At 26.8% G+C, this 22,916-nt stretch overlaps 3 protein-coding genes and 1 long non-coding RNA gene across 5 annotated transcripts in view; 3 read left to right on the forward strand and 1 right to left on the reverse strand.

Moving 5' to 3' along the window:
* Nucleotides 1-18,795, forward strand: LOC413543 (sushi, von Willebrand factor type A, EGF and pentraxin domain-containing protein 1). Of its 2 annotated transcripts, none has more exons than XM_006558985.3 (22): nucleotides 1-737; nucleotides 9,959-10,076; nucleotides 10,755-10,813; nucleotides 12,405-12,614; nucleotides 12,766-12,861; nucleotides 13,231-13,353; nucleotides 13,446-13,609; nucleotides 13,714-13,840; nucleotides 14,558-14,707; nucleotides 14,870-15,046; nucleotides 15,166-15,345; nucleotides 15,424-15,542; nucleotides 15,773-16,007; nucleotides 16,114-16,287; nucleotides 16,429-16,608; nucleotides 16,684-16,929; nucleotides 17,008-17,187; nucleotides 17,375-17,548; nucleotides 17,620-17,799; nucleotides 17,885-17,993; nucleotides 18,087-18,269; nucleotides 18,335-18,795. In XM_006558985.3, exons 1-22 carry the CDS (start codon nucleotides 683-685, stop codon nucleotides 18,438-18,440), a joined length of 3,345 nt encoding a protein of 1,114 aa, XP_006559048.2. In that variant the 5' UTR covers nucleotides 1-682; the 3' UTR covers nucleotides 18,441-18,795. The 2 variants fall into 2 exon arrangements, with proteins under 2 accessions (XP_006559048.2, XP_006559049.2); XM_006558986.3 differs by having other exon boundaries at nucleotides 10,758-10,813.
* LOC113219096 overlaps nucleotides 13,219-22,916 on the reverse strand; it is a 16,347-nt gene continuing 6,649 nt past the window's right edge. The window contains exons 2-5 of the long non-coding RNA XR_003305632.1: nucleotides 15,781-15,887; nucleotides 15,144-15,333; nucleotides 13,432-13,613; nucleotides 13,219-13,344 (exon numbers count right to left, since the gene is read on the reverse strand). This is a non-coding gene — a long non-coding RNA (uncharacterized LOC113219096). The remainder of the gene's footprint in view (nucleotides 13,345-13,431; nucleotides 13,614-15,143; nucleotides 15,334-15,780; nucleotides 15,888-22,916) is intronic.
* On the forward strand, nucleotides 19,404-21,239 carry LOC550973 (myosin regulatory light chain sqh). Its single transcript, XM_623369.6, has 4 exons — nucleotides 19,404-19,545; nucleotides 20,443-20,642; nucleotides 20,715-20,928; nucleotides 20,998-21,239. Exons 2-4 carry the CDS (start codon nucleotides 20,453-20,455, stop codon nucleotides 21,116-21,118), a joined length of 525 nt encoding a protein of 174 aa, XP_623372.1. The 5' UTR covers nucleotides 19,404-19,545; nucleotides 20,443-20,452; the 3' UTR covers nucleotides 21,119-21,239.
* Nucleotides 21,931-22,916, forward strand: part of LOC409956 — a 52,725-nt gene continuing 51,739 nt past the window's right edge. Inside the window, exon 1 of the mRNA XM_393447.7 lies at nucleotides 21,931-22,612. The gene's annotated coding sequence lies outside the window, so the exon portion shown is untranslated. The remainder of the gene's footprint in view (nucleotides 22,613-22,916) is intronic.

A 22,916-nucleotide genomic window follows, 5' to 3' on the forward strand; every position in this document is an offset into this window, starting at 1 on the left:
CAAAGCCTGTGGCACTCGACGGACGACTAGTGAAGGGAACGGATCGTCATTCTCGGTCGATATTCGATCAAACGGTCAACGAAAAATGCTGCTCGAAAGTCATGTTTAATAGTCTTCGTGAAAATCTGCGTATAAACCGAAGTTGTAGTGATTTTGAGTTATATATTTCACACTCTGAATCTATTTATTTATTTCCCCCCCCCCCCTCCGTATATGCAACTCGAGAAACATAATAATGCCAAAAATCATGAAGAGTCGAAAGCAAGGTTATGATTACATATGGAACACGACGAATAATTATTAACAAGTTTAGTGCAAGAAACGATTTGAAAGAAAAATTTAACAAAATCATGAAAGGACAACCGTTGGATTTATCGATCGCATACGGGGACTAAAAACTTGTTAAATGGTGAAAGAAAAAGACTTTTGAATTATATTTTGGCGGGAATTTAATGGTAACGAATTTAATTACGAGAACGAGAATATTTTTTGTTATTGAAACGAGTTTTCATCGGTGCCACGCATCGAACAAAGAAACTTCTTGTGAAAGTTTCCGTAGTGCATGATAAAGTGTTCTCTGGTTGGATTCGCGGTTACAATCTTGTGGATGATCGTGATCAAAGTTAGTGTACTTTCGATGTGATCCCGCCCTTTGACAACAACAAAAAACGATACATCGAGGATGGGACGAGAGATTCTTCTGTTCCTTTTGGGAATTCTCGTCGTCGGTACACAAGGCATGTATTTTCAAGTTTCAATACATTTAATTATTCTCGATTTCACTGTGTACAGCTCAAAATTATCTATTATTTTTAAACTAGATTCTGAAACAATAAATGTTATTTTAAAATATTCATTTTAATTTTATATTATAATAAATATATTTATTGTTTATAAGTTCAGATATTTTTTATGATTAGATATATTTTTAATAATCTACACCATTGGAATCTTCCTTGGACTTAATGAATCTAATAATTTCATAATTTCAACCAATACATTATTTTTTTTAATCGTTTTTTTATTATCATTTTCTACGATTACTTTTGTCAATATAAATGAAATGAAATTTGTGTTTTTTTTTTTTAAAATGAATTTCATATATGCAATATGCTTACAATCGATTTCGAGTCGAGAGCTTGTAATAAATAAATGCTATACTATTTTGCAGTAGCACATGTCATTCAATGTATATAAAATAAATACTTTAAAGTTCATTAAACCATAGTATCGATATCAGAGGATAACAGAGTTATTTAAACTATTCGAAATCCAAATTATACAATATTTTCTATCCGTTCTCGAGTTTTGTATCGAGGAAAGGAATACAAGTATACAAAATAGGTACCGCCTACTCGATTCTCGTCCACGCGGATTTTCTGGTGTCTCGAGGTCACCTGGTGTATCCGCTTCAAATAAAATGTACAGGTTCCTGTCGCTTTGTATTTTGCTTTCTCGAAACCTTGCAAATTCCAGGTTTTTAATGTCTTTTTTTTTTTTCTTTCTTTCTTTTCCAAAGAAAAATATATTTCATATGTTATTTTTGTTCAAGGATAGTTCAATGATAAAAACATGATTCCATCTTGTTGGAAACGCTGTTCCAATAACAGCTGCGATTCGCAAAATCAACGAACCATTCAAAAATATTCATTCAACGGAAGCAAATTTACATTCTCTTTTCCTGTTTAACCTGCGATAATACACAGATATAAAATATCTCGAACTTTTCATTTTTTGATTGATTTTTATTCCATTCGGTTAAATTTAATTTGAATAAAACTGGTCGCACAAGATAGGAAACAGGACTCACTATGAAGGCAGTCAATCGAAGCGAGTTTTACCTTTTGTAATTCTTATTCTCCTAGTTGACCTACATGAAACACCTTGGTAGACATTATATGTCTGGTGTGCATATATTAACGGTCTTATAATATTACTTTGCACGTAATTCTTGAAAATCTATATACATTTAATAACAATCCAATATATATATATATCATTAATTTAACAAGAAACGAACATATTTTTTATAGATTGTTTTTCATTATTTCATCATAAACTTATCATTTTTCGTTCAAAATACTTTTGATTCAAATTAATATTTAAATAAATGGTGGAAAATTATATAGTATAATGTAAGTTTAACTTAAATACCCATTTAACTTAACTCAACATAAAAATAATAATGTTGTAATTTAATGTCCTTTAAAAAAATATATAAAAAAAGCTATTCTTTGTTAAAATCAAACAAATGATTCAAAAACCAATCAATATAAATAAAATTACTATTGATTTCTGTGATACTAATTTTTAATTAAGGAAATTGGAAGATTTGATATAATTTCAATTAAAAAAGTAATTTTGGACAATAAAATATGTATATATAAAAATAAAGTACATATGAAGATAATGATTTGATTGATTTATTTTAATGAAAAATATTATCTATAAAGAAGTTCTTGTATTGTGTAAATTTTTAGGAAAAATTTGACTTGCATTGATTTCTGAACTTTCCAATAAAATTCCAACAAAATTTGTTGAAATATTTTATATGATAATTTAACTTGCCAAATTAGACGTAATAAAGATTTACTAAATGTAGAGCGTTTTACGTCATCGACAGGTAAACTACAGATCTTTTCGTTGAGAATAACGCTCACCTGAACTTTCATTTGTGCAGGTAAAATCGCGTAGGAACGTGTCTTTCATGGAAAATGTAATTGCGATTTAAAAATAACATCTTTATCAATTATTATTATTTTTTTGGTTTAAAAACGTATTTTTCACTTTCTCTAATTAAAATTTTTTTTAAATTAATTTTTCAAATTGAAAATTCTTTTTATCAATAGTCAAATTTGCAATTAAAATGAATCAAACTACAGGCAATATTTTTAAAATGCTATAATAAATTTCTGTACATTTTTTTTTTTATAAAATTCAAAAGAAGTTTAGAAGTTAATATTTCAATAAAAAAAATTAACAATGAACTCTTTGATGAATAAAAAATTTAATTTTTTCATAAACAAAGATTCATTTAAAATTTTTAATTATGTTTAAAATTTTTTTTTTACCTTCCGAGAGTTTATTAAGTAGAAATTTGATAACTCATTTCATTTTTTATTTTTCTATTTTTCAAACAGAATTATCTGCAAATTCGATATAAATTATCAATATACATACATACATACATACATAAAAAAGTCCAGTTCGCACGCCTTTGACCAATCCAATTCCAGAAACTTATGGAGATCGTTATTGATAAAAAGATAGGTTAGGTTGATTTGCAAAGAAGTGAATTGATAGCCGATATATATAATGTATAATAGAAGCTTATACTGAAATGGGGAAGTAAAAGCGTCCTCGAGATTCTAGGCGAACGCTTTTCTTTCGTTCTTGCAAAGAAGGAAGCGTGTCGAACGTTATGGACTTGCACGATTCTCGTTTCTATCGAGCTAAGCTGAGACTGTCGTAACATTTAACTCTCGACGGTTTGACTGGATCGAAGCATGCGAAACTCGCGATAACTTGTGCTAAGGATAAACTACTTGTTGGGTGGGGCACTATGTTTCGACAATATACAGGTGAAATTTCAAACGACAATAAATCGCTTCCTTTCTCTTGTGATCAACATGTGCGACGAATCATATATGTTTTGGTTGTGGCAGTATGTTCAAAACTCAATCATTAATATCAACATATTAAACTTTATTATTATGTATTTAGAAATTTTGAATTGTTTCATATTCATATATATTCATATATATTCATATATATTATTGTTCGCAAATATTATTTATCTTTATTTTATTCGAAAAGTATAAATGAAATATGATGTATAGAATGTACATATTTTCGAAATTATTTTTTATATATTATTTTATAAAATTGAAGTATATATTATGTATTTAAAAAATGAATAGATTAGAAATTTATCATTTCAAAAAATTCTTTCATAAAAAATTTATTAAAAAGAAAATGAAATTTTTTAATATATATTTATAAAATATAAAATAGTAACAATAACAAAATTAAAAGAAAATTTAAAAAAAAATATAAAAAGAAAAAAAATTTTTGACTAATATATAAAATGAAATAATGCTTAATGATAATTTAAATAATATGAATTCAAATTAAATTCAAATAATTAAATATTATTAAAATTTTGTTCATATAGACGGATTTTCATTGTATGAATATTGTTTCATATATCAATATAAATAGATAATTATAGAATCTAAAATCTATTTATAATATAAATATTTACAATTTTGATTTTATCAAATAACTAAATATACAAGTGTACGTGCAAATTTAATGAAACAAAAATAGGAAAGTTCATTGCTGTAAGTGAGTTTTCATTTTCTGACGCGTTGCAAGGTGTCGCAAGTCACCGTCGATCGCGATGACACATGCGCCACGTGTTTTGCCAGTATATACAATAGAGGTTAGGAAATTCACAAAACTTTCTATCATTCTTTACCGATAGAAGGAATAATAGAAATCTTTTTACAGTAAAAAATCAGTCGATTTCAAATTAAAAGGATTTTAACAACAAAGAATTTTAGCACAAATTCTGAAGAGTTAAACTCACTATCTACTTCTTCCAATGGATCTTTCTTTGTAGAATTAAAAAATGTTAACCGGTTTTCTGATGTCCTACTGATGTACTGTCCAAGTAATTGTAAAATTCGCTCTCAATATGTCCCATTTACATAAACGCAACAACATGTAATATGTGCCATTGCGATTATATATCTTTCTTTTTAATTTTTATCTTTATATATAAATTATATATATTATAAATATCAAAAAAAGAATACGTTATAAGTTATACATTATGGATTCAAGTTTTAAAAATAATTTATGATGTTTGGAATCGTATCAAATTTTCTGTTCATTTTATTATTATGAAATTAGTACTATAATTTTTTTTGTAATATAGATCACAAACAGATATGTCCACTTTTTAATTTCCTGACAATTGTTTTTTAATATTATTATATTATACTATATTTTATATTATGCTATATTATACAAATACAAATAATTTGAAAAGCAAATTAGAAATATTGATATATTATTATAATGTATTGATACTGCAATAAACATATATCAATAAACTATTCCATTTTTAACATTTCATAATGCAATATCGATTCAATCGAAAAATAAATATTTTCGTTCGAAGAAAATAAATGTTGATCTATATTTTGAGAAAATTAATCATTATTATAATATTATGATAACGATTATATTATTTTTGTTATATTGCAAAAAGAAAACAGTATGATTGAATGAGAAAGCGATGTATAAGAGGAGAAAGTAGCAATAAAGTTTGAAATTAATATTAAGTTAAAGATATAATGAGATATAATTGCTAAAGTTTCATTTTTTTAAAACTGCAAACAGAAAAAATAGGACATTAAAAATTCCAAACATTGTAAGAATAAATTTATCAAATTTAAAAAATTCAGAAATAAATTACTATTATTTATACAGAAAGAAAAAAAATGATCTTAATGGAGAGAATGATTTTAAGATAAATGATCAAATAAAAATCATAATTTTAATTTAATAGATTAGATAATACATCTTGATGTGAACAAAATAATAAATATAGATAAAAATTAATATTTAATTATAATTTTTTTTTAAATAAATGATTTGATTGTTTCGAAAAATAATATTTTGTTTAAAATCATTTTTTATTTTTTTTTTCTTGTTAGATTAAATTATAATCGACCTTCTATTTTCCCACACACACTTTAAATATTACACATGTATGATAATATATTTACTATTTTGTTTTTAAATACATTCACTTAAAAAAAATTATTTATAATTTTAAAAATTTATATTAATAATTTTTTAACTGATTAGAATTTCTTTATTTAGCAAATACTATTCATTTTAAAATTCAATGAATACTTTCTTTCATTATATATATATTTTTTTTATCTTTTTCGAATTGTCAAATCATGCGAACAAAGATAAAAGAAAATGACGATAAATCACGAATTATACTGTGGTGACATGCTTTACCGGTAGTAGTCCCGATTCGAAGTAGCTCCATGTCGTACCGTTATTTCGGCTTCAAAGTTTTGTAACCGCGTGACCCAGACCCATGAAGCGATCAGCGAATGCCAAAGACCAGACTAAAGCTAGTACGTGTTTACACGTACGCACGCAGCAATTAACCGAGAATTCTCGACCTTTTCGTCTCTTCGAAATCTGGATTTAATGTGATTCTTTCCCGGAATTTATTTGATTTATAATTTATACTTAAAATTATTTTTAATAGCTATAAAATGTAAAAATTGTAAAAGAATGATAAATGATTACATAATTATATTATTATTTTGTATTAAAATATTAAAATTATTATCATTTAATATTTTATTTTTATTCAATATTCAATACTTTAATTGAATCATATAGTTAATCCTTACTTGTATTTATACAAGTAACTTTAATTTAATCCATGAGTTGTATAACCTAGTGTACATATATATGTATATATATAAATTTTAATAATATATGATATTTTTCAGTATTGAATTAAAATTGTATGAAATTTTAAGAATTAAATAAAAATATGATTTCTTTTCTTTTTAATTTAACAAACAAAATTTATATTTTATTTAAGTCAATTTTTATAACCTATATTTTTGGAATCTAATTTTCGTATTATATTAGTTTAATTTATTGAAAACAATTATTTAAATTTCTGAGTTTAAAATTATTGGAATTTTTAAATTTTTCTCCATCAAAATTCTTCAATAATTTTACGAAATATATTTAAATTTAATTCCTTTTCTTACTGCAAATTTTTTTTCTTCTTTACACTTATTCATCTTTTATCGAAAGTTAGTCGAGAAGAAATGACATAAATTTGGATTAAAAATTTGATGTTTATACGTTGATAATAACTTTTGTTATAACCAATTAAGAAATTTAAATTCAAATCTCGATGAAATGACTTATAATTACATAGAAAGTGAGCGGAAGAAAAGATTAAACGTACGGTGAAGAGATGTATGTACGCCTAATCGGAATATATCGTGAACCGTTGCACGCGCGAACGCGTTTGTACCAGCTTTAATTAACTCGTTCGCACGAAACGGTAACTCGATGTCTCATGAGAAACACTACCTTCTCGAGAGTTCGAATAGAGAATACACGCGGTGGCTTTCACCCTGTAAATCGAGTGCACAGGCATAGATTCAAATTTAAATTGACGAAAATTTCCACTAGATATTTGATTTGAGAAGAATTAATATAGGATAAAGCCGAGAAGAGTTAAGATCGTTAAGATTCTCGATTTGAGAATTTAAGGCCAGTTCTTGCAATCGGCCTTGAAATATCGCCGGAAACTTATTCCACGAGTTACACGACTGCGTTATAATTGCCTTTGCGATTGTATCGTTCGTATGTACCACTATTCACCAAACTTACGTTACTATTCTTCTGTTTCCATCTTGATATTTTTCTATTTCCATGTAATGTTACGGCAATCAAACGAATTTTCAATTATAAATATAGTTGGTTTTAAAAATGTCCGGTTTTTAGAATATGTATTTTAATTCTGAATATATTTAATTTTTAATGATTTTCTTTATCATTGTCAAACATTAATTTTTTAATAATTAAACTATCGATGTTAGCAAAATAATAAATAAGAATGAAATATTGAATAAAATAATTTGATTATTTAAAATATCTCTTTTATTTCTCAAAAAATATTTCAAATGGAAATTGAGTATGTATATGATGTTAATAATTTTTGGAAAATAAACATATTGTGAGTTATATAAAAATCAATTTAATTTATAATTTATTTGTATCAATAATGTAGCATATTGTTTCTTATAAAAAAGTTATATTATAATATATAATATATTTTTATAAAAAAATATTAATTTAATAGATAAAATTAATTGAAATGTTATAAAAATTATCATATGAAAGACAATGATAAATATTTACTATGTTCTTGTCAAAATTATTTAGAAAAGCTTTAATTAGATTAAGTTATGATTGAAATTATATATCTTTTGTATCTTGATAAAAAGATGTAATTGTATATATAATTATTTTTTATAAATTATCTGTTGTAAATTTTTTATTATTCTATTATTACGTTAAAAAAAGCCCACAAACATTTCAAAATACTCAAAAATATCACTAAAATATAAAAATATTTGTAATTCATTACACATTTATTATACTATACCTATTTTCAACATATTTACATACATTTTTAAATACAACAATGATTTTTAATTGTTGCATCCATTATTGCTTACATTTCTTAACAATATAGATAAAAATATTAAATATTTTTGTTTTTTAAAATTGTAATTAAAAAAAATTGCTTTCGCGACACACAATAATTAATTTAGCTATTGTTTATAAATTAAAAAATACAATTATATCTATTGTCAAAAGTTTAAATTATAAATCAAATGATAAGAAACTATGAAGAGATAGTAAAAAGTAGAGATAAATATTTTTTAATCTATCTTTAGTTGCAAGAAATTCAATCAATTTCTACTCTCATGAGAATACTTTGAGAATACCATGAGAATTTTATGGTTAATCATAAAGCGCACGTGCTCGTATATACACGTCGATTTCCATCGGCTTCTAACCGCCGAGTTTTTCACTGTAAGAAAAAGTTTCTCGAGCTACATATGGTCTTGCCGATACTTCCCGTATTCAGAATCAACCATAACTTTATATATCATACTCACATCTATTCTATACACGACCTACTAATTTTTATCCTTTTGCAGATGATAGAAAATCTTCTACGTACAATTTCCCGACTCATAGAATTCGAATAATGGGGTAACCGTGGGATTTTGATCAAGGTTTCTCTTTGCTTCGTATCACAGCCATTGTCTGACTTATTTTGAAAGTGAAGTACGGCTTATAAACTGAGCGTGTGTAATGTAATACGCTGTGTCCTTGACTATCCTCGACTTGACAAGAATATTTTTACGTAATGAAAGTTAGAAATTAAATGTGAAAGTAAATCTTATTAATTATCAAGTAATAAGAAATTCCTGTATGCATTTATGCGGTATGTAAATTAAAGATATATTCGAAAATATAATACATATTATTATTTTTATACTAATTATATATCGTATTTATATCGAAAGGAAAAAAAAAAAAGAAAAATTGAAATCGAAAAGTATAATCTTCGATCGAATTATATTTTATTTTTTTAACATTCTAGGAATATTAAATTGATATTTGCAATCTTTAGCAGAAATTGTAATTGAAAAGTAATCAAAATTCTGCCTGCCATAGAAACTGTACGCTGTCTAGCGTAAATAATGCTGCTGAAATTAAAATTCTAGCTTAAAAAACCGTGAACTTTCTACTAAATATTTAACATAACATTAAAATACCATTACCATCGATTCATTAAATGGATATAACCTAGCCGTAATCAGTCTTTTGACTATTTCATATTTAAATTTTTTAATGTTTTTAAATAATTTTTAACATAAGATTTTTCATTAAGAATTTTATTTATCTTAACATTTATTTTGAAATAGTTCATTTTTATCTAATAATAACAGAAAATTCTAATAATTATTATAAAATATCAATATTTTAATTTTAAAAATCTTTATGAACATGTTCAATTTTTTTATTTAAAATTTTTATATTAATACTTTATTATTTATTATATGTATTAATTATCAAGTATATTATATATTATATTATATAGTATATTATATATTATATATATTTTATATTTTACTTATATTAATACTAACTGGTAATAATATCAGTCTTATTTAAAAATATTTTAATACACAAAATTCTGAATATTTAATGCCTGATACTTTTCTCTAACTAGTTATAATTAATTTTTTTTTTTTACCAAAATACTCCTTAACACGTTACAAATATTTTCTAAAATATATTTTCTAAAATATAGAATTAAAGTGCGGCCATCCAGCTGTACCAATGAATGCCAAGGTGTCATTGTCCGATGAATCCTTAGCAACAGGCACTTTGGCGACATATACTTGTGATGCCGGATACGAATTATTTGGGTAAGTGACTCTTTAGAAATATCCGTTCTTTGTGGAATATTAAACGTCATACTTAAACAACTTACAAGAATTCATTAGAGATATATAAGTAACTGTATTGTGGTTGAATTATAATAAAATTAAATTAATTTAATATAATATTACTTGTAATAATTATTAATAATTAGTAAAGAGAAATTGAAAAAAAAAAATATTATTGTGCTTTCCTCGCAATATATGTACAAATAAATTTTCACTTCTAAAAATTTAAGAAAAGAAAAATTTTTTAATTATTGACAACTTACAAGATAATATCTATTAAAAAATCTTTATATCTTATAAAAAAATATTCTATAAAAAATATACACGAAAATAATTTAAGCAATGAGGATTTTTTAAAATCATTTAATCGAGTATCAGAAATAGATATAGAAAAAAATTCAAAAATCTAATTTTTTTTTAAATAAATAAAGATTGATGAATAAAGATCGATATTCAAGTTGCAACCAAGCGATTGTTTGTATAGTATAATAATCGTCGATGGCATTACTTACTCATTATAAACTTTCTCCGTTTTATAATTTGTATGATTGACGATTTGTTTACGTGTTTACATGTTCGTCTTCCGTCCTCTTGTCCTGTATTGTTTACCATAAAGTAAAGAATTTCGGTTATTTTATTTAATTATTATTTATTCAGCAGTGGCACTTTAACATGCAACGTTCGTGGGAAATGGCAAGGAGATCTACCATTCTGTGGTAAGCATCCTATAACCAATTTAATTTTATCTTTATCTTATTGTTTTTACTTCACCTAACCTAACTTCACCGCGCTGGCACATTCGATTACGCGTTTCTTTTGATAATAAGATTTATACGCAGCTTTCTCTTCAAATATACATTGAAACAGTTTCGTGAAAGAATCAGTTGCTCTTTACGATCGAAGAAATTGAACTTTTTCTCCTTAAAATGCAAAACGTAGTTACCTTTCTGCCAAACTAGAAAGTAATTTTTAGTATGCTACAAGATACTCTCGTTAAAATACATTGACCTTTGGTATGGATATTGGTCTCACTTTTTTTTTTATTCGTCGCATTGCGACGTTTCACTTTTGCTGGCAAAATTGGTTTGAAACGCTGATGAGAAGAAAGTTTACGGAGGACGATTTATCGGTAAAATGTTACGCAAGGTTTTATTCGGTGACAGTTAAGCCTCGCACTACCAACTGCAATACCGGTAAACCGTGTCGCGTGAAAATTATTTTAAATGATTGGCCGAGGAGAATGCGGAAAAATGATAAAGCCGGAAGATGAAACACAAAGTACTTAGTACCTGCAACTTGGTGAAACTAACTACGACGCCAGATAATCTTTCTTTTTATTACCGAATATATCCTGTTGCTAATGAACGTTTTGTTATGTGTTCATGACATTATTCGATAGTGTGTTTAATCTAACCAAACTTTGCTTTACATCAATTCCGTTCAAATCGTTTATTTTTAATTTAGAATCTTTATAACCGATTATTATTAAAATCTTGTTAAAATAAATTTAAAAAATTTAAAAAAAATTTTTTATTTTTTAATATATTCAAAGTATAATTTAATATTTATTCTTTAATAGATATCTTTTTTACAAGTGAAGTAAAATAATCTCCTATAATAATAAAAAAAAATTTATGAAACATTTACTAAATTTCAAAAATTAAAAAAACCAGTTTCAATTATTGAATATCTGAATATTAAATATTGAATACTTGTGTTCTAAATAATTGTGTATTGTAATAGCTGAGCTTCATTTGCTTATTATGAAGCTTACTGTTTTACAAAAAAATGATACGAATAAATTATAGTAATAAATGCATTATGAAAAAGTTGACATTTATTGTATGACAAAATAATAGAAAAATAAAAAATTAATTTTAGCTATTGAATGATTAGAAAAAGTAAAAGTATTAAATTTGTTTTTAGATTAATTAATTTTTAGTAATTTAAAGATATTTTATAGACATTTAATGAAAAACAAAGAATCTTATTAAGTTGTATTTATATCTAGACGTTTTTCAGATTTACAGAAAAATCATAAAGAATTAAATATTATAATTTTGATATAATATTTCTGACGCTTAAACTTTTAATTAAAATAAATAAAGTAATAATTCAAATTGAATTTAATTACTTTTTATTTAATAATGTTTTAATGTTTTATTATACGAAAAAATAAATCAAAGATATAATAGTAATTGATATATGTAAATATATTTTATACGTTTGTCTTTCCTTTTAATCTCTTACTAAGTTTAAGTTTATTATTTCGAATTTATTAATTTAATCAAATATGCATTATTGCAGGCACAAACGTAGCTTTTCGCAAGCCAACAAATCAATCGACAACCGTACGAGGCGGAGATGCTAGTCACGGAAACGATGGAGATTCGAGTACAGAACACGATGGGAAAAGATGCACCGAAACGCAAAGCGAGCCTAGCCCTTGGTGGAAGGTCGATTTATTAAAATCGTATTCGGTAAAAGTCGTTAGGGTGACGACTAGAGGTTGTTGCGGTAATTTTCCTTTTTATATTTTTCTTTTTTTTACAAATGAAAAATAAAAATTTAAATATTTTTTTTACTGGTTAAGTTTAAAAATATTATGAATAATAATAGACAATAAGCTGTTGAATCGAAATTAGAAGTAATTTTTCATTTTCGAAAGGTCACCAACCTCTTCAGGATATCGAAATACGCGTTGGTAACAGTAGCGTGGAATTACAACGTAATCCTTTATGCGCTTGGTTTCCTGGCACAATCGGTAAGCAATTAAATTAAAACCTTTAATTATGTGTATCATTAATAAATGACAAAATGAAATTTCAGTGCTATAATAACAAATGATTTTAAACTTTTAATAGAAATTGAGATTTGTGAAATTTTTATATCGCTGTTCCAAATTAAAACATAAACAAAATATCTTTATATTATATAATATTATACTTTTCAAGTTTTTTTAAATATTCCAAAATAAATAAAATATTGTTGTTTCATTTATCATGAATTGTGAATAAATATAATTTTTTTTCCATAAAATAAATATTAAGTTAAATTAGATATATTTATTATATGTAGTTAAATGATTAAAATATTTATTTAAAAATTGATTTTTGATCAATTGATCTTTCAGAGGAAGGAATCACGAAAACGTTCATGTGTGCCAGAGCTCTTGTTGGCCAATATGTGTTTCTGCAGCTAGTCGGTGTGGAGGGAAGTTTGAGTCTATGTGAAGTAGAAGTATTTGCTGTTGATGGTAAGTCATAAATTTATAAATACAAGTCGCTATCAATAATCCATTGTAATAAATAAAATTTCTGTAGAAAAATTTTACTTGGTTTCTCGTAGAGTTCTCAACAGACAGGTGCGCTTACAGCGGAACGCCAGCTGACGCAGATTTGGCTGCTTTCAATTCCACCTGCTATGAATTCGTTGTCAAAAAGGGTGATTCTTTTCAAGAGGCCAGAAATTACTGTCGTGCAAGAGGCGGTGATCTTGTCCATGGTTTCAAGGTTTCTAATACAAAAATATTTAATTATTCATTAATTTATTTAATATTTTCTTTCTATTACATTCCAACTATAATCTTTTAATATTTATATTTTTTGTGATACAGGATGCAGCTTCGGTATATATATTAAACAATCTCGAAAGACGGAAGGACAAACTAAAGACTCAGCTGGTTTGGATAGGCGCTCAAAAGGAACCTTTGATAACGGCGAGAATATGGCGATGGGTTGACGGTGCATCTCTTTAATTTCTGTTTGATTATGCATTGTTATACATTGATTACGGTCAAATCATTCTTTTTTTTTCCCTTCTCACGATTGATCGGTTTATGGGAACGTTTATGGGAACCAGGTCGAAAAGATACGGTTAAGCAACAAGCCGGTTGAATTCGTCGATCCAGCCAATCAATTTTACTTTATAATTATGCGATAATTATAATCTTCTCTTGGTCCAAAATTTGTTCCTCGATTAGCTATAAGAGATCTGTGAAATCGAAGATTGTCTCAAAACAACTGACTGTGCAATAGCACGCACTAATAAATAAAACGTGAAAGTTGGTACTATGAGGAAATCAACGGGAAGTTGATACACCTGCGAGTATCTATTTGAACGTATAATCTCTGCTTATTCTTGTTTGGATCATACAGATAAAAAAATTTTTTGAATTTTTAATATTAGAAGCAGATTATTCTAAACAACGAATGTGCTGTTGCATAGATTTCTATAGGAATCTAATTGAGAAACTAATTTCAGATCAACAGAAATATTGTAATTATTGAATAATTAGCTTTTAATTTATTTGATTTAATGTTTGAGAAAATATTTCTTTTTTAAAGATTATATAATAATTAGCTTTTAATTTATTTGATTTAATGTTTGAGAAAATATTTCTTTTTTAAAGATTATAAAATGATTTATAAAAGATTTATAAAATTTTTTATTATTTTTAGGTGAAATTGTACAAAAACCATCTTGGGGAAAAGATCAACCAAATAATTATAACGGCGAGCAAAATTGTGTAGTGTTAGACGGTGGTCGTAACTGGCTATGGAATGACGTTGGTTGTAACCTTGACTATCTGCATTGGATATGTCAAAGTAGTAAGTATATACATTAATATGCATATGTATAAATGCAGAGAATTATATATATACATGATAAATCCATTTGTACGTTTATCGTACAAGAAAACAAAAAGGTGTGGCTCGTGTAAAAAATTTTTTTTTAATGTAATATGTTTATATATGTCTTTATTTATCAAGGGCCACCTACTTGCGGTAGTCCAGAGAAAGCTGAGAATACAACAATAATAGGGACCAAACGAACCATAGGATCTATAATAGATTATGTTTGTCCCGATGGATATATGCTAATAGGTTCGAAGAGCAGGACGTGTGAATCGACTGGATTTTGGAGTGACGAGCCAGCCACGTGCAAGTGTAAGTTTAATTGCATGCACGTCTCTACGCGAGCTGCATAATTATTTGGATAATGATAATGTTGGTGATTAATAATCATGTGGCATATCATACTAACGTCATATTTTAAATGCTTGTAGTTGTCGATTGCGGTCCTCTACCTGAATTGGAAAACGGTGTAATCACGTTGGTTGATAACAGAACAACTCATGGCGCCCTTGCTGATTACGTGTGTAAAGAAAATTACACATTGCTAGGTGACGTCAGACGTAGATGCGGAGATGGTGGTATTTGGAGTGGACATCAACCTCAATGTTTATGTAAGAAATTGATTTTAATAAATATATTATTTATCATAACAATAATTATAACTTATAATATTACTTATTATTTTTTAGTTGATTGGTGTTCAGAACCACCACAAATTAATGGTGGAGTAGTGACAAATACTGGGAGACGAGTAGGATCTACAGCTACTTATTCTTGTCAAAATGGGTTCATTTTATTCGGGGATAACGTAAGTAACTTTGAATATAATTCAATTTATTACATTTAAATTTATTTTAAGTAATTTCTTCTATTTGTTATGCATGAGCTGTAAGACTATTTCAAATTTCATTGTGTATATATTTCACCTTGATTACAATTATATTATATAAGAAAATTTCAAAAGATTTACGCAAACGATTGTTTGAACGATTATTGCACGAATAGAATATTAAATACATTGATAATCAATTTCGAAAGGTTCTTACCTGTGACATTGGTGGAGAATGGTCTGGTAAAGCACCTCAATGTCGATTCGTTGATTGTGGAGCACCAGCACAAATCGAATTCGGTTCCGTGATCCTAATTAATGGCACTACAACAGTTAAAAGTTTGGCTGTATATACGTGTTCAGAAGATTACTGGCTGGTTGGTGAAGCGAAACAAAAATGTACCAAAGAAGGAAAATGGAGTCATGATACGCCGTCCTGTGAATGTAAATTTTTCAAGTTTTTTGAAATGCGTTATATTATAGCAAATAATTTGAGAATTATAATTATTCATTGACATATAGTATATATATCATATATATAAATATATAGTGATCACTTGCGAAGAACCTGAACTACCAGCTGGAAGCTACGTTGTCGGATATGATTTAAATGTTCACAGTGTTATTATGTATCATTGTGAAGCAGGACACCTACTTCAAGGCGAAGCCAGACATACTTGTGGTAAAGACGGTGAATGGTCGGGGGAAGTACCAATTTGCGAGTGTAAGTTTCACTGTTGAATTTATTAAAAATTTCTTTCAAAAATATATATTTCTGAACATTAATTGAATTCATTCTATATAATATAAATATATAATAAAGTGATACTTTTAATGATAATCTTTTCATTTTTCTATATCATAGATGTAGACTGTGGGAAAGTTTTGCCTGTATTAAACGGAGCTGTAGAATACGTGAATGGAACAACACATTTTGGAAGTGAAATCACTTACAGTTGTACTAAAAATTATAAGTTAAATGGAGTGTCGAGAAGATATTGTTTGGATAATGGTCAATGGAGCGATGCGACTCCAAAATGTGAAGGTGATTATTTTAGAATTCGCGTAATTTATTTTATATTTAATATATAATGATAATATTTTTTTCTCTTCTATACAGAAATTCGATGTCCGGAACCTGTTTATGCGGAACACGGTATTCTATCTGTAACCGGTAATGATCGAATGTATGGTAGAACTTTAATTCGTACTGGAACTCCAGAAAATTCTAATACCGGCGCGACTTCTTATAAAATCGGTGCTCTTGCAAAATATCGTTGTGAGAGAGGATATAAAGTGGTCGGGGAGCCTCTGTCTACTTGCGAAGATAATGGAAAATGGAGTGGTGAAGTTCCACGATGTGTTTGTAAGCGATTTAAAAAATCATACTATTTAAATATAAAATGATCGTAAAATGTTCATTTTGAATAAATGCATTTTTCAGATGTTGATTGCAGTAAGCCAGAACACATTCAACATGGTAGATACACTTTAACATCAAATGCTACTTATTATGGAGCAGCTGCTCTTTATGAATGCGATGGTAATTTTGAATTGGACGGATTTGCTAGACGATTATGTCTCGAGAATGGTACTTGGAGTAGTGACACTCCAGTTTGTAAAGGTAAGTCTAAACTAAAATTTAATTTCAAATTGTTACAAAATAAATGCTACCTATATAATGTAATTTATATGATTATGTTATGAATAATAAACTTTTTGTTAAATTTTATATAAAAATTTTTTGAAATATTTTGTCATATTATTTTTATATTATATTATATTATATTTGTTTCACTATTTATTCATAGAAATTAGATGCAAAGATCCTGAGAAAGAGGGCGTACTATCTACACAAGTTTCAACTCACAGTGTAGGTGGAATAGCTCACTATAGTTGTCCACGAGGATTTTATATGGAAGGGAATGAAACTAGAGTATGCTTACAGAACGGATCTTGGAGTGGAAACACACCTGCCTGTTTCTGTAATTATATTTCTCAAATACTTTGAATTTATGCGAAAATGAAACATAAAATTAAACATTTGATTCAATAGTGGTTGACTGCAAACATCCAGAGCCTGTAGAAAATGGAAGAGTGATAGTAGTAAATGGAACCACTACATACGGTGGAACTGCAGAATATCATTGTTTACCACAATATGAAAGAATAGGACCGTTTTTGAGAAAATGTTTAGATACAAGTTTATGGAGTGGAGAGGAACCCAAATGCGAATGTAAGCAAAAATAATATTAAGAATATATTGAAAAGATATAGAGAAATATTTTCATGTATTATCAATATTTATTATATGATGACAGTTATGCCGAATGAAGTAGCGGAAACGCAGGGCGTAGGAACTAGCGTTGGTATTGGAGCTGGTGTTATCATATTTATATTAATTATTCTTGGACTTGTTTATTTAAGACTGTAAGTAAAATTTATAATAAAACAAGGAATATTAAATTAAATTAAACTAAATTTTTAAATTAAATATTTGTTTTAAAAAACATATTTTTTTAGGAGGAAAGCTACGCCAGTAAAAAATACTGAAAATGTACAAGCTGCTGAAAGAAAGGAAGATCAAAATGCTGCTGTTATGTCTTATGCTACTCTTAATGATGGCACACCTAATAGTATGTATGAAAACGTTCCAGAGGATGGTCTTTATGATAGTCCTTATAGCCTAAATAGTAGTACCTATAGGTAAGAAATCTTTTTAGAGAATTTTTTAATAAAAAGAAGATGATTAAATTAATTTTAAATTAAAGGTATGGTACTAATATGAGAAGACATTACGGTAGATCTGGACATTATGAGGCAGAACCAGTTTCAAACAGAAACGGCATTACAATTAACGGAGTGTCTGTGCGATAGTTTGAAATATAACAATTAGAATCAACCAAGTGTATTTTTTAAAATTAGATATTATTTATGTACAGGTAGAAGGATATAATACGTGAAACTTTGTTATCTTTATTTATATTATTATATTTGGCGTATCGCCGATCTATGTAAATAAGTAAAAAGAAGTAACGTGATAAATTTACGATAATGTTTTTCATACCAATGATGAAAATATGTTATATTAATGAATATTCTTATATTATTTCGAATGTATTATTATGTATATAAAATGTTCTCTTAATATAGAACTGTCTCAAATAACGAATTTATAACATAAATTCGTATGTTGATTGGTTATAAAAATAAAGAAACCACTCTTGTTTTATTTTGTATTTTGATCTATTTTTAAGAACTATTGAAAAATATCACTTTAATTATAATGTAGATTAAATATGTAATATAATAATAATATAATATAGATAAGTTATATATTATGATGATATAGTATAATTTTATTTATTAAACTTACTACTGTAAATATGATTATGAAATATATAGCAACTATATGTATTCGGTTTCATTGCCTTATTAGGTAATGATTTCTCCATCAACAGTTTATTCCAACTAAGGTATTTATAATGACATATACTTTCGAAAATAAACCAATATATTTTCTAACATAGTTCCAAAATTTTTAGCACTAATATTATTAATTTCGTGAATCGATTATTAAAATATATAAATAAATTAACTTGTTTTTAAAATAAAATATTCATTAAAATTTGTAAATGTAAATTAAAAATTAAAAATTGAAAATTATCATTAATGTAATAAATATTACTTATTTATACTTTTTATTTATATTATTTTAAATATTGAAATAATAATTTATTGTACAGACTGTGAAAAATGAAGAAAAAATCGATTGTAATATTTTTTTTCTTGCTCTAACGTGGCCTAATTTTTGGATGTCTAGAAAAGGCTTGAATAATGAATCCTTCACCAGATGGCGTTACTTATCCGGGTGTGGTAAATAACCATAGAGTGACGCGTAACGTGAGTCACAGTAGAGCACGAGTGTCTGTGCTGTTCTGTTTTTCAGATTTTTCTTAGTTTTGAAGCTGCTAATAATCAGGTTGGTAGAAATTTGTTTGTTTATTCGAATGTTTGAATATAAATCCATCTTGTGATTAATTTGTATATATGAAAATAATGTGAAAATTACGAAATATTTGACAGCAGTTTATTTGCTTATATGGACAGCCATTGTTATTGTGTCGTTGCTTCGAAGAAGTGTATACGTTTTTGTTAATATTTCTCGTTTAAAAAAATTATTTTTATATTTATTGTTATTTAAAAAGAAGTAATATCTTTTATATAACAATGAAATAAGGATTTTAATCATATCTAGTAAATATTTATTAAAATTAAATATTGCCTACGTCAAATATATTTATCAAAAATTTTAAAATATAAGATTAAAAATTGTAGCTTGATATTTGTTCGAAAAAACATAAAAATCTAAATATGTTAAAAATATAAAATAAATCATTTTTATAAATAATATTTTAATAAATGTGCAACAATTTTCAGTAATATATTAATTTTTTGTTAAGTTTTGGTTTAAAATTTAAATTAAACATAGTGAATAAAATTCTTATACAAACGTCTATAGATGTAGAGTGTAATGTTCTCTTTATTGAATCGTCATGTAGACGATCTTATTTTTATCCCGATTTTGGTTACGTCGTTATCCTAAGTCAATTGTCTAAAAATAAATAATAGTTCAGTAATGATAGTCTTGTGTAAGGTACGTAAATATATTTAACGTTTACTCTTTTTTCTAACTGTTCTAAATCATGTGAACAAAAATACTCAAATTTACATAACCTCTGTTCCACTTGCAATGCTATCTTTAAAAAATATTTCTAATGAACAAAAGTTTTTTTAAAAATTATATAATAATAATATGTGCTGGCAAAAAATATGAATTAAGAAATTAATTTAATTATTTTTTTTTTCATAATTTCAGGCATATAAACATGTCTTCGCGTAAAACAGCCGGACGTCGTGCTACCACTAAAAAACGGGCACAACGTGCAACATCAAATGTTTTTGCTATGTTTGATCAAGCTCAAATTGCTGAATTTAAAGAAGCTTTCAATATGATTGATCAGAATCATGATGGTTTTATCGATAAAGAAGATCTACATGATATGCTTGCCTCATTAGGTAAGAATATGAGAAAATATTTATGGCATAAAGATTTCTTAAATTGTATATGACAATTTATTTCTGTTTTAGGTAAAAATCCGACTGATGAATATTTAGAAGCGATGATGAATGAGGCTCCAGGACCTATCAATTTTACAATGTTCTTAACTTTATTTGGCGAAAGGCTTCAAGGCACAGATCCAGAGGACGTAATTAAAAATGCATTTGGTTGTTTTGACGAAGAAAATACTGGACACATAAATGAAGAACGCCTCAGGGAATTACTTACAACAATGGGAGATAGGTAATTTTTATGTTTTATTTAATATTCTTTATTATCTTATTGAAATTTAATTATTTTTTATATATTTAGATTTACGGATGACGATGTCGATGAAATGTATCGAGAAGCGCCTATCAAAGGATCGATGTTCGATTATATAGAATTTACTCGAATTTTAAAGCATGGTGCTAAAGACAAGGACGAACAGTGAAAAATCTAAAATCAGCGTGCATATAATACGTTTTAATATGGTTGCAATTGTAAAGTTTGAAATATTGTATTTTGTACATCCTATATTAATGAGAATAATTGCAAATCTAGGATTCATATTATTTTTCGAATAACTGCCTTATCTCTAGATCCTAAATGTATAAATCCTAATATTATATAAACATATGATATTTATTTTAAAATATAAATATTCATATATATGAATTATATAAATGAGTATAGAGAAAAAACGAAATTATTTCATATCTTAACGCAAGTTAAGTTACTGTAAAATCAATAAAAACATAATATGTAATATATATTATACTATTAACATATAATTGTTAAAAAATTGGCATTTATATTTTAATATAATGCATTATATATCAAAAAAATGTCTATTTTTACATCCATTCTATTTGATTTTTATATTAAGCAAAAATTAATTTTTGATGCTTATTTCAATTGAATACAATTTGAAACAAAAAGAAACTAGCTTATCTAAGTAAATGTAAAATAAAAAATATTTATTTCTAATTAATGACAAAATATAAATAAAATACTTTTTATTCAAATTAACAAATATATTAAAAATATTTAATAAATTGAGCAATAAATAAATAATAAAAATATCGATTTATATTTAAAAAGAGAGATATTAAAAATAAAAAATGTACTATTGATACGTATTAAAAAACTTTAAAAGAAAAATAAAATTGACAGAGGATTTTGGTAATTGACAGGCGCGATCATTTCGCGTCTGCGCATTAGAACTTATGTACAGTATATACAGAATGAAGTCTCACGAAGCCGCAGTATCATTTCCACTAGTGCGAGTGTGGAGTTTACTTCGTCTGTTCGATTCGTCATTTCTGCCACTCGCGGTGGTCTTTCTTGTCGCGTCTCTGCTCAGTGATTGTTCCATCGAAGAAAAAAGCGAAGCGAAACATACTGGATACGTGTACACTCGGGAACATTAGTTTTTGTCGATCTCCTTGCAAAAAGAACAGAATTAATCCGAATGTCGTTCGATCATTCATTGACTGCATAACACGATGTGTTTATTGTTTGGTGAATGTTACAGTGAATCGATGTGTTTCGTGTAACGTTGTTCGTCTTGTGAGTGAATTTTCCCTAATTGAAGTAAAGAGATGAGAAATGAAACGAGGGACAAAAGTAGAAGCTATCAGCCGCGAATTGGGTTACGTCCTGTTCGCCTGGCAACGATATATGACGCAACAGCCACCCTTCGTTAGTATCCGTGATCCTCGTGATTTTTACCTGCGGCTTTAATTGCAACAGGACTTTAAGATACGCGAAAAAGAAAAAACGCTAAAGTGCTCTCCATGCAATCAACTATCCTCGTTCCATTATCTCCATTGCGCAGTGAGTTTTGGAGGTTAGCTGATCACAATTAAGAAATTTAAACGAAAGCGACACCCACAGAGACAGCCGGATCAGCTGTTTCCCCAGGACGACCTTTCAACTACGCTTGGTAAGTGTTTTTCTTCTCAAATTGTTATTATATCTTTCGTAATACTATTGAAATAATTATTTCTTTACCAAATATTACGAACAATTTTTTTATAAATATATCTTTTAATCATGAATTAAATCAACTGCGCGTAATAAATTCTCTGTTGAACGATAGCATCTCTGCATTACATAGAAGAGTTCATTTTTTTATATATCGTTACATTAAATAACGTAACATATTTTTATATATACATTCGAGATATGGGATATAATAACAAAAATTAGATATTATTAAATTTTGAATGCTATTTTCTTTCATGTGT

This window comes from Apis mellifera, linkage group LG11 (assembly GCF_003254395.2).
Source record: "Apis mellifera strain DH4 linkage group LG11, Amel_HAv3.1, whole genome shotgun sequence".
Classification (NCBI taxonomy): domain Eukaryota; kingdom Metazoa; phylum Arthropoda; class Insecta; order Hymenoptera; family Apidae; genus Apis; species Apis mellifera.

Bases quoted from the DNA above. Each gene is read 5' to 3' on its own strand.
- LOC550973 (XM_623369.6), top strand. From the start codon at position 20,453: ATGTCTTCGCGTAAAACAGCCGGACGTCGTGCTACCACTAAAAAACGG. The intron at 20,643-20,714 runs GTAAGAATATGA...TTTCTGTTTTAG, and splicing joins TGATATGCTTGCCTCATTAG to GTAAAAATCCGACTGATGAA. The intron at 20,929-20,997 runs GTAATTTTTATG...TTATATATTTAG, and splicing joins CTTACAACAATGGGAGATAG to ATTTACGGATGACGATGTCG.
- LOC413543 (XM_006558985.3), top strand. From the start codon at position 683: ATGGGACGAGAGATTCTTCTGTTCCTTTTGGGAATTCTCGTCGTCGGT. The intron at 12,862-13,230 runs GTAAGCAATTAA...TTGATCTTTCAG, and splicing joins TTGGTTTCCTGGCACAATCG to AGGAAGGAATCACGAAAACG. The intron at 15,543-15,772 runs GTAAGTAACTTT...CAATTTCGAAAG, and splicing joins TCATTTTATTCGGGGATAAC to GTTCTTACCTGTGACATTGG.